Source organism: Myiozetetes cayanensis, unplaced genomic scaffold (assembly GCF_022539395.1).
Source record: "Myiozetetes cayanensis isolate MyiCay16 unplaced genomic scaffold, myiCay2020 scf4, whole genome shotgun sequence".
NCBI classification, from domain to species: Eukaryota; Metazoa; Chordata; class Aves; order Passeriformes; family Tyrannidae; genus Myiozetetes; species Myiozetetes cayanensis.
The window spans coordinates 47,473,420-47,490,179 of record NW_026087631.1 but is presented as its reverse complement, the minus strand read 5'-3'; the positions used below and the strand labels follow the sequence as shown (position 1 = coordinate 47,490,179).

Sequence of the window (16,760 nt, the reverse complement as noted above, 5' to 3'; positions counted from 1 at the left end):
TGAAGGCATAGTAAATCAAGATGTTTACCTGTCATGAGAAACCTGTAGTTCTGCTAATAGTTGATTTTTAAACCACTGATCAAAATCCACGCTATCAAATAGTTCATAAGCAGCCAGTCCAACCGCATTATACACTGGGGAAGAACAAAAGTTATGCTTATTGTTTGCTTAAATGTTTATTTTTTAATACTAAATAATCAGAATAATTTGAGAGTCAAAGCACATTTTTGATAACCTCAGCATAATAAAGAAAACAAAATTAAAGCATATTTTTCTTTAGAAAGCTTTATCAGACCACAGTGAAGGGAACTCTGGAGGAGATTTTAGTACAAGAAAGGCATTACAGAAGAAAGCTCAGTATCTTGAAAATAGCTAGAAGCTGAAAGAACAACAAGGATCTTATTCTAACATCAAGGATGTTAGGTTCCATCAGAAACAATTCTGTTCTTTTGCCATAAAATCTTCTTACTTGGAAAATGGACAGAGTATCTCCATGGAGACACTAAAGGTCATTTAGTTGCAGAGCAAAAAAGACAGGACAGTAAAAAAATTCTCTAAGGGTCTGTTCCACAAAAAAGCCAAAAAGCATCATATTTTTGCATCAGCATTTTGAAAAGTGCAGACTGACATCAACTGAAAGGAGAATTAGGACTTATATCCCACTTTCCAATTGTTTTTTTTAAAAATCTTGCAAATTCTTCATGCTATTTTTAAGAACTCACACACATACATAGAAGTGGCTCTGTTATTTCAAAGGTTAAGAAAAATTTACCAGCATCTTTGATCAGTATAGCATTGGTATCTTCTACGTTGGTAGATCCTACAAGCCAAAGTTAAAATAAAGAAAAAAGTCACTAAAACAAGGAAGGCAAGCAACTTTGCACTTACATGCCCTATGTAAGTAAGCCATGAATTAAGACTGTTTTGCTGCTTTTGTTTCATTTACAATTTCAGTCATTTCAGTTTTGATGCTTTCTTTAGTTAATATATTAGAATCAATTCTCTGCTTTCACATCCTATTTCTGACTTACTACTTTGGAGATTAACCTTTCTAATAGCAGTCAGAAGCATGCATTTAAAACAAAGACTCAAAATGTGCAAATTGCAGATGACTATCAACCACATAGTAAATTTCCAACAGGGTCCTAGATGTAGTTCCATGTACTTTATATATATATATATGTGTGTGTGTGTGTGTAAACTTACCTCGTGTAAATGAAAATTTCCCAAAATTTTAAGAATTAATGAGTATTTAATATTATCTAGTATTTCAAAAGTAAATGTCAAGTTCAAAACATGCAGAAGTGGATAATATGGGCCACAGGAGAGAAAAACAGTACAAATGTACGTTTTAGCATGGTAGTATTAACACTATTAATATGCCTGTAATTTTTGGAAAACATATTAACTGTCAAACCTGTTGTAAGGAACGTTTTACTATTCCCAGTATCACAGCACAGCAAGCCATCTCAACACCTATGTGTACAAAGTATTTTATGAAGAGATTTTGTGATGTCTGAAAATGAGTATTTACTTAAAATAGAATGTAATGATCCATCCTGGTCAACTCAAGTGCAAAATATTGTACGTCAGCTAAGATACATCCTGGGGAAATAACCTAAGCTGAAATTACAGGGGGGGAAAAAAGCTATTCCCACTTATTATCTTTCCTAGATGTTATAAAACTTAATTTGGGGGCAAAGAATCATACAGTAAAACAGAAAGAAAATGTGAAACATTCCTCAGCTATGAATACTTCAGTCTTCATACAGAAAACAACTTTTTTTAAAGCAGATTCTTCAGATTTAGGAAGTCCCATAGACTCTCCAAAATAACACCATAACAAACTTTTTCTTTAAAAATTTCTTTTTCCCCCAGGATTTTAGCAGAGATAGCATAAACTGCCTTGCAACATTTGAACAGGAAATTCCTGAAGAAAACCAACCTACAGAATTCATTAAGTTCATGGACTACTCTCAAGAAAACCTGGAACCTCATGAAACCAGAAACATCCCAACCTTTGTCAGTCATTTAAAACAGTTACGATGAAACGTAAAAAGTCCTTAGGATTTCCTCCTCCTAGACACAAGTGCATTTTCCTTATGGTAGGTTTAGAAAAAATTGTAAAATATTAACATGTGCCTTTCAAAAATACAGAGTGAATGCACTATATAAAACAAGATATTTCAAGTTAAAACTGTTTAACTGTTCAGGAAAGTAAATGTAAAGAATTCTACATTTTCCACTTCCTTTATTTTTTAAAGAACTTACCTTGTAGACTGTGAACCATTTCTAAAAGCACTGGGGTAAGAATCTCATTATATTCATGGAAAATATCAATAAAAAGAACTTCTGTGCATGGCTGAAAAATTAGAACATGTGGTTTAAAATCTATTAAAGGCAACTCAAATACATTTTATGCTAACATTTCAAGTGCTGAATATCTCACACTAAAAGTCATAATTTAAAACACAATAAACTGTAGCAAAATTAGCACTATATGAAATACCATTTTTCCTACTATACATTATGTTTAACTCTAGGAAGAGTTTGATGACTGCATCTGTATCAGCCAATTCTATAGCAGAAGAGCAATCAATCAGTGGAGTGAAACAGCTAGTGTTGAGTAGCCAGTGATCATACTGTAGACATCACAGGCTGGTTTTGGATTAACTCTAGCTGAGTGATTTGGACTAAATATCCATTTATAGGTGGAACACACTAGGTGCACAAGGTTGGGTTTTTCAGTTTTAAAATTAAAGTAATCCAGTAAATAAACTTTGAGATCACTCTGCAAAGCACATCACAGCAGTGACAATTGGGAGATTCATTATAACAACATACTTCTGATCTGAACTAAATTAACTAATAACTAATATAATTAAATATACTTAAAGATATCTACATATTTAAATATACATCACCTGAAAACTTCTTCACTCAACATGTCCATTAATAAAGTCATAAGTGATAACATCAGTTTAAAGAAGAGACAACTTCTACTGGCTTTAACCACCATCAGATACTACATAAAACAAATGCTGAAGCAAACTCCTTTTCCCTCCCTCCTAAAATATCAAGTGCATAGTTTCCAGTGTGTTTAAGCACGTTTGAACAGTGATAAAGTAGCAAAGTTAATTTTTACTAATTCTAAAGAAATTTCCTTAAGGATTTTTTTTTTAAAAGCACCATCTTTCTACCAGGTATCACCTCCCTTGGTTACAAGACTATCAAGAAATGCATCCAGGAATGTTTAATGGTTTTCTTTCAAATTGAAACACTTACTCTGAGACTGTACTTCCAAGAATCTCCTCCTGTCTCCTCTACAGCTATTATTTCACAAAGAAAGAAGAAAGTATTATTTCAAATATAGTTCAAATAAAGTTTGGCATTTGGATATGAGGGTATCATAGATAACTAATAAATCTCTTGTTATGAAAAGAATCTCTAGAGGGAATGTTTGCCCACATAGGAAGACTGTAGGAATAAAATGCTCAGTATTTGCAGGAGACAATTTGTAGAAACAATGAAACGTTTATATCAATATCTAATAAAAATGCAACCAACAATTCAACATGTTTCTTACTGAAGCTTTCTGGATCTTCTTCCCACATGGTCAATTCTTCCTTTGTCAGCAAGAAATAGTGAGTGACTAATCTCCTACATATTTCCATTAGTGTTGGGTATGTGAAAAATGCTGTCTTTATCTTATGTGCTTCAAGAGTTTCAGGACTGCTGTCTGAAATAAAACACAGAAAACTCCAAATTACAGTTAAGTTGCTTAATGATCAAACATTAGTCTAGTAAAACTAGAAAGAAATCAATAAATAAAACATTCTTCTCCTCTGAGAAAAACAAATATTTTCATGACAGACTTTAAGAGACTTTCATGTGGCACTTTTTTAAAATCAAGTTAAACTCCCAAATTACTTTTAAGAGAGTTCTCTGACAGCACAATTAGACTGAAGGGTTGTCAGGACTTCACACAGTATTTAAATGCTATTCAGCTGCTAGGTAGATGAGAAGAAAAGCTGTTTACCTCCTGCCTTGGGCACATTACTTTTGTTTTAGCATTACTGAATTTAAAAGCACACAGAACTCAAGGAAATTCCATTTATACCTATTCAGAAAGTTTATCCAAATACAATCTTAGAAATCACTTGGGATCTTTAGGAGTTAGTATTGGTTAAAGAAACCAGCAATAAAGACAAATACTGTATGCTGTACAACCAACACAAACACTATATGTCAGTCAAATTAAGAAAAATAAACTTTCTGTTTTACACTTTTTTGTAATCACATCATTCTCAAAAAGTCAAACTTTCATCAAAATTGCTATATTCCTCTTGTCTCAAGTGACTACATTTTGAAACTCAAAGCTTACCATGTACTTTTGCAAGCAGAAATATGTTAATAATCAATAGACTTAGGGTATTGCAAAATTATGGAGTAACTCTGAAATACATCAATATTCTGATGAATTTTAAACACTGGATTCATGTAATCTTTTCTGACACATACCAGTACACTTACGGAAGTTTGGTTTTTTTCAAATTTAAAAAGAGAATGCTAATTTTTATCAAGCCATTGCGACACGTCAAGCTCATGTGGAAGGTTGTGGTGTTTTTTTAATCTGTACATACAGCAGTTTATGAATTTTCAAAATGAAATACAGTCCTACAAAACAGAACATATAAACTGTTTTATATTCAACTGCGTCCCAAATCCACTGTATTTCTGTATTTCAGAGTGCTGGTATTAATTACAGCAAATACATAATTTTATCAAACATCTCCCAAGGGAAAGATGCAACTAACTCGTTGATGAAAATAAACCCAATTCTACACCACAATACCTTTTAAAATTAGTTCAATGAAAACTAAAACAGTCAAAAAAGAAAAGATATTCATGATCCTTTTGTATTTAAATTGCCTTTGGCAAATCACCATCTATTTAAATTAATACTTTAAAAATTAAAGTAGTAATTATTAATATAGAGAGCGACACTTTACTAATTATTAAGACATTCATAAAGGAGTTATACTGTTGCGAACAACTAGCAAAATGTTTCTCAAGACACAAAAAGTGGTTTTAGTAAATAGCAGCAGTACCTTCAATATTTTTGGATGGCTTATATGCATAATTTTTTACAATCATCTTAATGAGATTCATGCATTGTACAATAAACTGCTCAAATACAATTCCTTCACCAGCTTCTGTGAAAACATAGCTCACAGCGAACTCCAATGATCTCTGAATCAAAGCAGTGAATGAAAAAGGATGTTGATCCAGGAAGTCCAAAAGCTAAAAAAAGAGGTAGAAAAGCAAGAAAGAAATTCAAACACTTTTTGTGCAAGTCTTAATAAATGCTTTAGTAAACTAGTTATCAAAAACAAGTGTCAACTTATATAAAATTAGAGAAAACACAGACAGGAAATTAGAAAGAGATCAGTATCGATGGTTAATGAAGCATTATTTAACACCAACATTCTTGATTTTGGTTCAAATCACTTCTTTTTTTAAGTTCGAGGAACAAATCCATTTTCAACTAGATGGGATTACTAGAAGTAAATACAATACCTTAGCCACACTTGAAATGGTGAACATTTCAGCAGATAATTCACCCTTATTAGAACTGTTGCAAGTAAAAGAGGCATAAGAAATAAAACATTTTTTTTACTTCCCCCTCCACTGCAGTATAAGCTTCCTCAAGTTAGCTTTTACAACTATCCACAACGATCTAACTACTTACAAAACACAGGAAGAAAAGTTTGTCTTCTTTATTCCTCAGTACCTTTACCACTGTTTTAGCAAAATTTCCAGAACTCTTCTTTGAGCAAAATCCTGGCTAAATAATTTACTTACAGAATGCAATTAATTTTATATGAGCTAAAGAAATGTATTCTTCATGGTTGCAATCTACATCAGCATGAGTAAGCAGACACCTGTTTCTTCTAAAATACATTTCATAACAAAGAAGTTTTAAATTGCACTACCTTCCACTTCTTTAAAAGATCTGAAATGTATTCACCTCAAGGCACATACATATCTCAATGGGGACTGCTCCTCCAGAACTAAAAAATATTCAATAACTGAAAGGAGAATTTACTTACCACTTTAGTGAACAGAATTATAATCTTTTCTAGACGATCTCTGCATATGCTTTCTGCTCTTATACTTCTACCTGGTAAATCAGACATTTAACAACTATCATTTTTCAGACTTTCCTTTTCTTTCTGGATAGCTAAGTTTTAGAAAATTAACACTGGAAAAGAACTTATTTTATACTATTAAGTAAAAATTATTTTTTTACAGTTCAGGTATTATGCCAGCCAGAAAAAAGTTCTATGGCAGAATAAATTCAAAGTCAAATGCAAGGTAATGAGTACCAGGAAAAAAACTTTAACCATTTTTCTCAGTTGCAGTGAAATTCACTTGAAATGTACTTGATACAGTGAATTTCAGTGTTCCACCAGGCTACAACAATTGGGACATTATTACAGAAAATGTAATGATAGCAATGAATGCAATGAATCAAATGCTAGTAGAGGAAAAAAGTAAGTCAGCACGAAAGTATGAAAATGTCCTTTTAATAAAACTATTCTACATCCTTTCTGCATAATATTATGCATTTTTGTAGAAATTCCACCTCAAAGAACAGTTTATTATGGACACTGGAAAACATTCCAAATTAAAAGAAAAACAAAAGAACAAAACAAAACAAAAAAACCAACTAACCAACCAACCAAAAAAAACCAAACCAAAACAAACAAAAAAACAGATAAAGATTTCAGGGAAAAAAAAAAATTGCCATAATGAAGGCATACAGGCAAAACCCATGGCATAATAAATGTAAACACTAATCCTGTAAGGTAGCTGTACCTGCTTTTGCAAAACAATTGATTGCTTAGAAAATGGAAATGGGAAGGTTCAGCTCAGTTCTTGCCTTAGGACACAAACCCTGGAGTCCTCATATTCTAATAATAATGGCCAGTCTTCGTGAGCAAAGATCCGGGGAAGGTCTCTACACCTTCCAGCCTGCTCATTGGATTTTTTAGGTGAGACACAGTGTGCGTGGAACTGAGCCCACCCTTTAATCCTAAGGTTCATCTGCCAGGGCCAAGCGAGCTTGGACGGTGGCAGCGAGGTCCTCAGGACGTAGATGGATTGCCTTTAAGGGCTAACGAGCTCCACCTGCCTGGGAGTGGCCCTGACCGGGAATCGAACCCGGGTCTCGGTGGTGATAGCGCCGCGCCTTTACCACTAGACCATTATTATTTATATTATTCATATTCTAGGGGACTACAATAGCCACCAAACTTTAGGATGGGATGGCCTTCAATTCAGTCCACTCAAACAAGGCATTTATCTTGTAAAAAATTAAGGAAGGGCCAGAAAGAACCTGATTACAGTATAGTAAAAGAGGCAAACAGTGGCTGTTTCCACTTCTTCTAGAAATGAGGCTCAAAGCCCAGATCAGCCCCTCTTACCTAAGTACAGGCTCCTAAGCCAAGGAACATCATCAAAATATTAAAAATGTTAAAATTATATATAACTTATATTAAAAAAAACTCTATTTAGGTTAGACATCTGTTCTAGGAAAAAGCATTGTTGAGTCCTAAAATAATGATTTGGCAAGTTTCAAAGGATTGAACAGTTCACATCAGATCTATGACAAGTGTACACACAAGGAAGGCGGAGTGAGTTCAGATGCAACACTGTCAAACATCTCCTTTTTGCTTGCTTCAGGTAACTTCCCTGTAAAAGCACTGACATCTGCCAATTATGATTCTGATTCTGTCAACTGTATTAACCTGTGGTTGCCTGTCTCAGACTACTACTTTTCCAGTTACAAAGAACAAAGATTCGAATACGCTTTTTATTTCCCATTTGACACATACCAAAATACGTAACAAACTACTGGAAAAAGAAAAAACACAGAACTCTCCCAAAGAAGAAAACTCAAGATGCTCTGGGTTTTAGTAGCAGCTCCATATTTTAATATGGATACCTTGTCAATCCATGACTTAAGATTTTTCTCCCATTAGCATTATGACACCAAATATAATTTTGGTGGGATTTTAGCCTGTTTATTAAAAAGACACTTTTCTTGAATTCTTCTCTGACAGTTCCAGCAGGATTTAAAGTAATAGCTTTGCAATTATAAAAACATATCTTGCACCTAAATTATTATTGATAATGCTCTAAACTGTATTGTTTTCATCCAGCTTCCAATGTTTAACAACAAATACAACAAAAATTATCCATATACTTACTACACTCCAGAAACTGTTTCAGCCGTTCAAATACAGCATGTAGAAAACCCTGAAACACAAAAGTATACATGTATTTTAAGGATGAATCTTGGTTTGCGCTGTATTATAAAAACAAAGTTGTGTCAAACTGAAGTAAATTCACAAGTGGTATCAGCTCAGACTCAACCTTATCACTTTTAATTTATTATTTTGGACAATTAATAACTAGCTAGGAAGTAGATTGCATAGATGATCCAAAATGACCTTATTAATACCACACAAACAGCATAGCATCTCTAGTAGAAAAAGGGATAGGTAACTACAGATATATGCTTTAAAATATGCTTATCCAGTTCTATCCTGTTCTCAACCTCCTAGTTTAGGACTCAATTCTTCCAGCAGAACAGGGTTAAGGAGGGTGACTGGATTTCTTTCCCTGACCCTCCCCTCTCCACGGGCTGCACACTACATGCTTTTATCTCACACAAATTCCATCAATAGAATATGACAGAATAAATATGGCATCACATTCACCACTGAATGAAAACACACTTTTACATGAGGTGGGAGGGAGAGACATCTTTCAGTGAGAAACAGAGGTGTCATCATCACGTGATGTGTAAATTGGTAAGGGTACCCTTTTTCTTTTAAACATAATGCCATTAGTGTCACAGTGTTTAGGATCTATCTAAGATCTGACAGCTCTTGACTAAGGACAACTTTGAGAGCACATTGATTGATCTTCCTTTACACAACAAAAATGTGCGCCTTTCAACAATTTTCAAACATAGCTCTAACATCTGAAATCATCACAAAGGATTTTTAATTTAGAACTAGAAATATATACATGTCACTTACCATCACCTCTGCATTCCAATGAGGTTCTACAAAGCCATGAACCGTTAGTTTCCGAAGGACTAGGAAAAAAAAAAATTCCTTTTGTAGCTGTTTATCAGCTCCATATCTAACATTAACCTTGTTGAAATTACTTTAAAATTCAGTACATTGTGTAAAACAATGAAAGAGAACTCCAAGAATTACTGAATCAAGAAGAATTCTGTAAAAACTGTAAGTATTCAACCTCTGAATGATTCTACAGTAGGAAAAGGGCCAAGTACAGACTAAGCAAGGTCCATAAGCCATCCTGTGAATTTTCTCAGTTCTGTATTGCCAGCAATACAGCAAAACTGCATGCTGCACTTTCTGAAACAATTCAAGACAGGTTTTATCTACACTGCAAGCAAGGCACATGGACAATTCTTCAAAGCAGCAAGGTACAGTCACGACATATATTTACTCCACAGATAAGCATTTGAGCATCAACCTAAAGATAAACTTTTCAGGTTAGCTCTTCACTGGACACAAGGTGAACTTAATGGAATTAAACTCATAGCTCAGTTTGACCACATAAGTTGCTAAAGACATGCAAGCCCAAACTACAACCCATGTGAAAAAGCATCCTGTTATGCCCTCCACTTTCTCACCTCCTAGACTTTGACTTCTTACAAGCAGTACATTGGAATGGTGCATATTGAGAAGTGGTGCATACAAGACTACTGTCTCCCCCTTTCACATGAGAAATCCTCCTTGTCTTGCTAAAGCTACAGGTAAAATAAACCAAGATTACTGTTTTTCCCAATGGGCTTGGCTTTGTTAGAGAATAGGAACTATTGACCAAAGAAGTCCTACTCATTCACTGTGACGAAAGTTATTTGACTCTTCATATTTAATATCATTCTATATTATTACCTTTCAATGACAACAAGGTCCTTTCTAGTGAATTTGCAGCTGCAGCTTCATTCCCCGCACAAATCTGCTGTAGGAATGTATCTGTATGATGATTCCACAAGGAACATGCAAAGCTATAAATACTTGATGTAAGCTGCAAAAGGAAGAAAGATCAAGAATATATTTCCTGAACTTTGTCATAGCAAAATAAATCCCTAAATTTTAAAGGCCAATGTATACTGTTAAATTATTTAATCCATCTTCTTCTGTATCACAGGTCACAATGTTTAATTTGCTTCTTTGTTTTATGCTGTACTGATCCAAAAATGTTTTCCAGAAAAATATCTTAATTTCAAGATGTTTGAAAGATGCAGTGTTTTCCCTGAGTACTTGGGTCTATGACCCTAACCTTAAAGACAACTATTTAAGGCTCATTTTTTACGTGGCTTTCATTAAATATAGCTGCCAGTGTATAATGTGGTATTTAAAAAACGATCAGTTTTCCTCATAACTTCTTTTCCAAAAGGCTTAAACTGTCTGTCTTACAGCATAGTTAATATCTGAATCAGCTTACTCTGGGACACAGCAGTTACACATCTATCTCTTACATACCTTCAACAAAACTAACTTTATTTTGTTGATAGCTGCAAAATCTGCCCTTTTCCCTCAAAATTTTTAAAATAGAGAATGACAAATAGTTTCTAATAAGGTAGAACTGAACAAATCTCAAATTTAATTTATGTTACAGTTCCCAGACAGTACCTGCCTGATAAAGATATCTGAATTATAAAAAGAAGATAAAGAATTTCTCACTCAGTTATGGCAGCACTTGACAGCTTCTTATTACCAAAGTCCGCACTCAGTCTGCTATACCTCATCAATGGAATCAAAAGTACATAACCTGTTTATTTGATTCCTTCAGCTGAGTAAAGGTTAGTAAAGGTCCTATTAACAGGAGTCAGTTCTCAAGGTCTTGGATTCCAGGCAATTAAAATTTCAGTTTCAGGATTACACAGACAGAACTTTTTTCTACAGAGATAAATAGGTAAACCTTCATAAACAGTCTTCATTTTTTGTGCTTTAGAAACTCTTTAAAATGGAGGAATAAAATAAAATTTTGAAAATGGAAATATAACATTTGGAAAAGATGTTTAACTCACTAAATTCAGTTAACTCTACTGCATTGTTACCTAACACCAAATGGGTTTGGAGATGCACAGCCTACAACCAAAGTTAAATCTGTGTTCTAATCACTGGATTCTTACAATAAAGAACGTAAGGTGCATGAACAAGATTTGGCATTTGCATTCCCATCTTGCCTTTTAACTAACCCAGAGAGTTCATCTGGAAAACCCCCCAAACATATTCTCACTGATGATAAAACCAAAAATAGAGTAGTATGGAAGTCTACAACCCAGTATTTTTACTATAATGAATTATTTACTATAATGAATTATAAATCCAGAACACACTTCCAAAAAACACCATAAATTCACATAAAATAATACGGCATGATAAGGCTGATATGCAGATACTGTTCTGTAGATGAAACTCTGCCTCTTACACAAATAAGAACACTCCAGCTGCATGCAAAATTAATAAATATCCCAAAAATATTTCACCTAGAAACTGACTTTCAGTTACTTCATAATATACATACACCCACCACCATAACAGCATTTCTGTTTCAAGGGCAGACATTGAAGTCCACAGACATGCCATTAATGCCTTGCCAGCTAAGCCCAGGAAGAGGCAAGGATTATTTACATCATAGAAAAGTTTTCTATCTGCAGCAAGCCGTTTGGATGACAGGGTCTTTGTAACATGATAAAAGGTAAGTAGCGCTCTGTGCTGTTGAAGATCATCTTGCACCTTCACAGATTCTACAAGAGTGGGTATAAGTTCCGGCCATTGCCTTGGGCAGTCCACCCTTGCAACTTTAGCAATCAGTACAGAGATCTGAGTAGCTATCTGCAAAAAAGCAAAACAAAAAGCAGATAACACAAAGTCAAAGGGCATTTAGGAAATATACAATGCAGAAATTAACAGCCAAATAAAACCTGAATCAAAAAAGTAGTATGGATTTTTGTGTGCTTTTCCTCAAGCTATTTTTAAGTTTGCTGAATGCAAATAAATGTGGAGCAAAAATATTTTATTTACATAAAATGCTAAACTTGATACCTTTTTTTAATTCTACATAAAGACCAGTAAATATATTTGTTCTAGAAGGCACATAAACAAAGAAAAAGATATTTGGGAACCACTTCTTTGTGATCTTTTCTATCACTTTCTGTGAACCAGACTGCTGAACACACATTCTGCTCTACCTGAGTTTAAGTTTTAGACAGAGCCATTCCCACCCCCGGGCACAGGTGTCTGTAAGCCATGGTGCCATCCCACTAGCTGAAGCTGAGACTCTCTTGCTCCAGATCCTCACACTACATGCCAGGGGCACCTGCACCACTCCCACCATCTGACTTTGGTTGCTGGCCCAAATCCCACTCACATCAGTTCTGCCAGTAGCTGGCACCTTGTCCTTGCAGCCCACACACATGATGAACAGAGAGAGATTACACAGCAAGACAGGCAGGGGATGCAATCAAGAGGACAGGACAAGTAGTGGTGATTAGGCACAGGGTTTGTTCAGACGCAGATACAGACCACCCATGGTTTACACCTGACTAGCCTGTCTTATGCCCTCTTTTTTTTCTATTCCACACTTTGCTGCTTTTGCAACTCCCTTTCCCTAAACATTCCTCACTAAATTTTGTATGGTCCTTCAAAACCCCACCTCAAATATCCAGAAATTTCACATTCTTGTCTTCCCTGTTCTTATCCCATTTCCACTGAAAGGATCCTTGACTGGATTAGTGAAGCAGATGCTCCCACCTTCAACGCACCATTACTATAGCACCACACTTCCAGACTGGTGAAGAAGTCCCCTTCTTAAGCTATCAGAAGGAATGCAAGTAATTTACAGGTCTAAAGGAAAATAGCTGTGCCCTCCTCTACTGCTTCCTCATCTGTTTAATCCAGAGCCTCACCACCTCACAAAGTTTTCTACAATATTCATTCCCACCAACCTGCTTACAGAGATTTGCTTCAGGAAAAAGACATCAACACTCGCAAAGAAGAGCTGAGAGTCTTACTGATTATTGGAACAAATTATGTCAATTGGCAATGGGGAGGAAATAAACTCCTCTCCATCTGTCATACAAGAAGCAAACTCTCTAGAGAGGTCAAGAGCACCTTTTCCTTGAGGATTGGCTTTTTAAGTTAAAAAAAAAAAAAAATTCTGCTGTCATACATGTTAAGGACTAGTTTGCTCCTCTGTTCCCTCCATATCATAAATATCTTCAGAGGGTACAGAAATTAAGCTCTCAACACATTATATGTTCTCTTTTTCTTTTACACCTCCCCTGGATGTCAACTTGTATCATCGCATCTCAATACTATGTCTATTTCTCAATATTTTTGAGTTGTTCTTCTTTCCATACATGCAAGAGTCATAATTTCTCTTCCTTCAATGATGCAAAAAGCACAAGCAGAGAGCAACTGTGTTATGAACTATCTGTGACTGGAAAAGAGCACTCATCAGGAACACAATATCAAAACTCAGATATATCAAGCATGCTGGGAACTAAATGAAAGGTTCCTCTGAAAGGAAACCTCAGCATACCTACAGACTGCAGAGCTAGAAGAAAGGAGATGGACTCTAATACTGAACACATTGTTTGGGTAATTATTTAGGCTGCTGGCATAAAACAAAATCCTCCCCACCTTAAAAAATTACATCCCAAAAAATATCATAAAAAACACACAAATAAAACCAGGAAGCCACTAGTCTTTAAAATGTCATTTTAAAAGGTTCTAATCTCAGTTGCAACTATAGTCTCAGAACTGCAGAACTGCTCAGCAGCGCTGGAATTTATAACTACAAAATAAGTCATCCTACTGTCTTAGCAGGTAAACTGACTAAAGACTAATAAAGTTAGGGAAAAAGTAATAAAAAGTTTGAATTGTTTTATGAATAATGTAGTTAATACTATTTTTTGTACCTAATTTACCTATTCACATATGTAAAAAACATGCAAACTCTTCGAAATTAAACATTTGTTAAGTTATATACTACATAGTAGAAACATAAACACATACTTGATGGTCTAACTTGACATGCTTCATAGTTCTTTTTGGTTGAAATAAAGAAGCATATAGTATTTGGTCATATTTTTTACACTGAAACTATACCTGGACTACAAATCTTAAAATATTTGCTATATACCTTCTTTTTTAAAAAAAAATCATGATTTGCTATTAAAATTTTTAATTCTAGTCAAAATTATCATTGTACAAGAGTCTTCTATAAAGACTAAATTACCATAATTTTGATAAATTGCTCTAATCCTAGAAACTACATTAATCCCATCAAGGAATCCTGAAAAGTTAAAACTGAACCATCTACAGAGCAGAAGTTTATGTTCTTTTTAACCTTTACCTTATGCCAATCATTTATGTAATTTCTTGAAAAAGTTCTTTAAGATCTAGTTCAAAATACTAGCAAATACTTCCTTGCAGAATCTCATACTTACATGATACAGTTAGCAGAAGGAAGATCAATTCATTTAGTATAGGCATATTTTGAGTCCCTAACATTAGTTCTATACTCTATAGAATAAGAATTTACTATTATAATCAAAATAGAAGCTTACAGTTAGTCACCTTATGCAAGACAAGACTCTACCATACTGAAGCTTTATTATGCTTATTTAAATGCATTAATGCTGTAACTAGACATGTAACAGCAAATCTGCTTAGGTCAGTTTATCCAGCAACAATCTCAACAGCTTATTCCTGCTATCATCACACTTTCTTGTACAGCCATACTGGGAGCCAGGTCAGAGAACAGATACAGCTGAAAAAACCATAAAAATCATTCAAGGAAAGGTTATTTTTGAGCTACATCCATTCCTGGAACCATTTCATCAAAACGGTTGCATAAACCTTGCTGTTTAGGTAAGAGACAATATAAAGTAACACTGCAACAACCACAACAAAACCAAACAAAACAAACAAAAAAACCCCCACACCCAACAAAAGTAATTCTATAATTTTATGAATTATGATATATGGAAAGAGGTATCACTTCAACATAAAGATCTGTTTGAAAGACAATATGAAAACTGAAACTTTATTATTATAATTAAATACTTTATAAAGGAAGAAACCAAGTCATATACCAATAAAGCCATTTGCTGGGAGAGTAGTAAACATTCACCACTAACCTGATTCACTGGCTCATTAAAGTTCGTGATAAGTCCAGCACGCAACGTAGTTTTTTCTTCTTCAGAGAGAGCACTGTCAGGATATATTTATTAGAATATTAATTTTTGATTAAAAACTACTATTAATTCATTTGTAACTATCAAAAATAGTATCAAAACTATCAAAAGAACATTCACTGTTTTTCCTCTATCTCAAGTATCTTTAAAAGAGAGGGAACAGTGAAACAAAAACTTATGATACCTTTTAAACTCAGGTTTTGAGACCTAAGGTAACCTTTTCAAAGACAAACGGCAAAAGAGAAAGCTGACAGAGTAAGATACATAGATATATAATGAAAAAACATAAAACTGTACAAATTACAGACTGATTGCTCTTTGACAATTATTATACAGTTATTACTTCCAGAATTGATAATTTGAGCATGAATTTGTCCATGTATACTAATGGACCATGACCACGAAATGCCCAGAATAAGGCAATCACCTTATCAGATGAAAGCTCTTTTTGCAAAAGCAATAGTTCTTTTCTATTACAAACAAGTTTTATATTTATACTTAGAAGTATGCATCTTTTGAAAATTATAGCTTAGGGTAAAAAGTATGGTGATACATTCTTCAAAAAATGTGGGGGAAACAGTAAGAAGGACAAATGCTAAGCCCTAAAGGGTTATTTGCATTCAAGTGCAACTTTGTGGCATCTTAATACTTCAAGCGACCTCTTATCAGTTTAAGACTACAAGTATCACATCATTCCTCTACTACTTCTGACTTCATATTACACAATTTTCTTATAATTTCTACATAGAAAACACAACACAGTGGTTTTGAAAATGCTTTACTGGTATTTATATATCATACTAGCAGGAAAAAAAAGGAAGTAGAAAATCTCAACATGTTTTAATTCAGTGATAGCACCTACAGTGCTGTTTCTTCTTTATAAAAAGCCTTTAGGCTATCATCCAAGGTTGTTTAGATGAAACAGTTCCACCTAATATTGCAATGATTCAGAAGCATGAATGCAAACGTCACATCTCAGTGAAGACTAGTGACTGGAAATTAAGAAAATTAAACATATCAACACAACCACTTCCTGTTTTCTGACCTCAGGCGCAAATACAAACCTACTATATTTATATATTGAGATTTAAAATGATGCCGAAAGCTCCCTAAAGCATAGCTTTTACACTAATCTAGACAAATATTAGATAATACTCTCAAAACAATAAAAAAAAACAGAAGCAGGATTTACCATAGGATCAAAATGTTTGCAAAAATATTACAGTTTTCTCTTCCCACCCCGGCCCCTGTACGTAACACAAGTACTCTCCATTTCCTACATCAAAGAACTTACCATTCAAAGTACAGTAGAAAAGGGGGGTAAGTCATTGTTTCACTAGTGACTCAGAACTATACACTAAGTCTTACTGTCCAGGTGACTGACAGCATTCAGGAACCACATTTAAATTTAATTTTTCTTAATCAAGACTTAGGCTTT

General features: G+C 34.3%; 1 protein-coding gene and 1 long non-coding RNA gene across 4 annotated transcripts in view; one reads left to right on the top strand and one right to left on the bottom strand.

Moving 5' to 3' along the window:
- LOC126647666 (uncharacterized) overlaps window positions 1-16,760 on the top strand; it is a 143,864-nt gene that overhangs the window by 105,883 nt on the left and 21,221 nt on the right. The gene's annotated exons all lie outside the window — the stretch shown is intronic.
- Window positions 1-16,760, bottom strand: part of IPO11 (importin 11) — a 162,606-nt gene that overhangs the window by 133,768 nt on the left and 12,078 nt on the right. For all 3 annotated transcript variants that reach the window (XR_007630630.1, XM_050330051.1, XM_050330052.1), the window contains 12 exons: window positions 15,266-15,338; window positions 11,751-11,954; window positions 10,005-10,137; window positions 9,114-9,172; window positions 8,277-8,325; window positions 6,114-6,184; window positions 5,112-5,304; window positions 3,587-3,739; window positions 3,286-3,329; window positions 2,272-2,362; window positions 773-820; window positions 29-134 (listed from right to left, as the gene is read on the bottom strand). Coding sequence is in view for 2 of the 3 variants with exons in the window: in XM_050330051.1 (XP_050186008.1) it covers window positions 29-134; window positions 773-820; window positions 2,272-2,362; window positions 3,286-3,329; window positions 3,587-3,739; window positions 5,112-5,304; window positions 6,114-6,184; window positions 8,277-8,325; window positions 9,114-9,172; window positions 10,005-10,137; window positions 11,751-11,954; window positions 15,266-15,338 (1,224 nt within the window). In the remaining variant the exon portion in view is untranslated. The remainder of the gene's footprint in view (window positions 1-28; window positions 135-772; window positions 821-2,271; window positions 2,363-3,285; window positions 3,330-3,586; window positions 3,740-5,111; window positions 5,305-6,113; window positions 6,185-8,276; window positions 8,326-9,113; window positions 9,173-10,004; window positions 10,138-11,750; window positions 11,955-15,265; window positions 15,339-16,760) is intronic.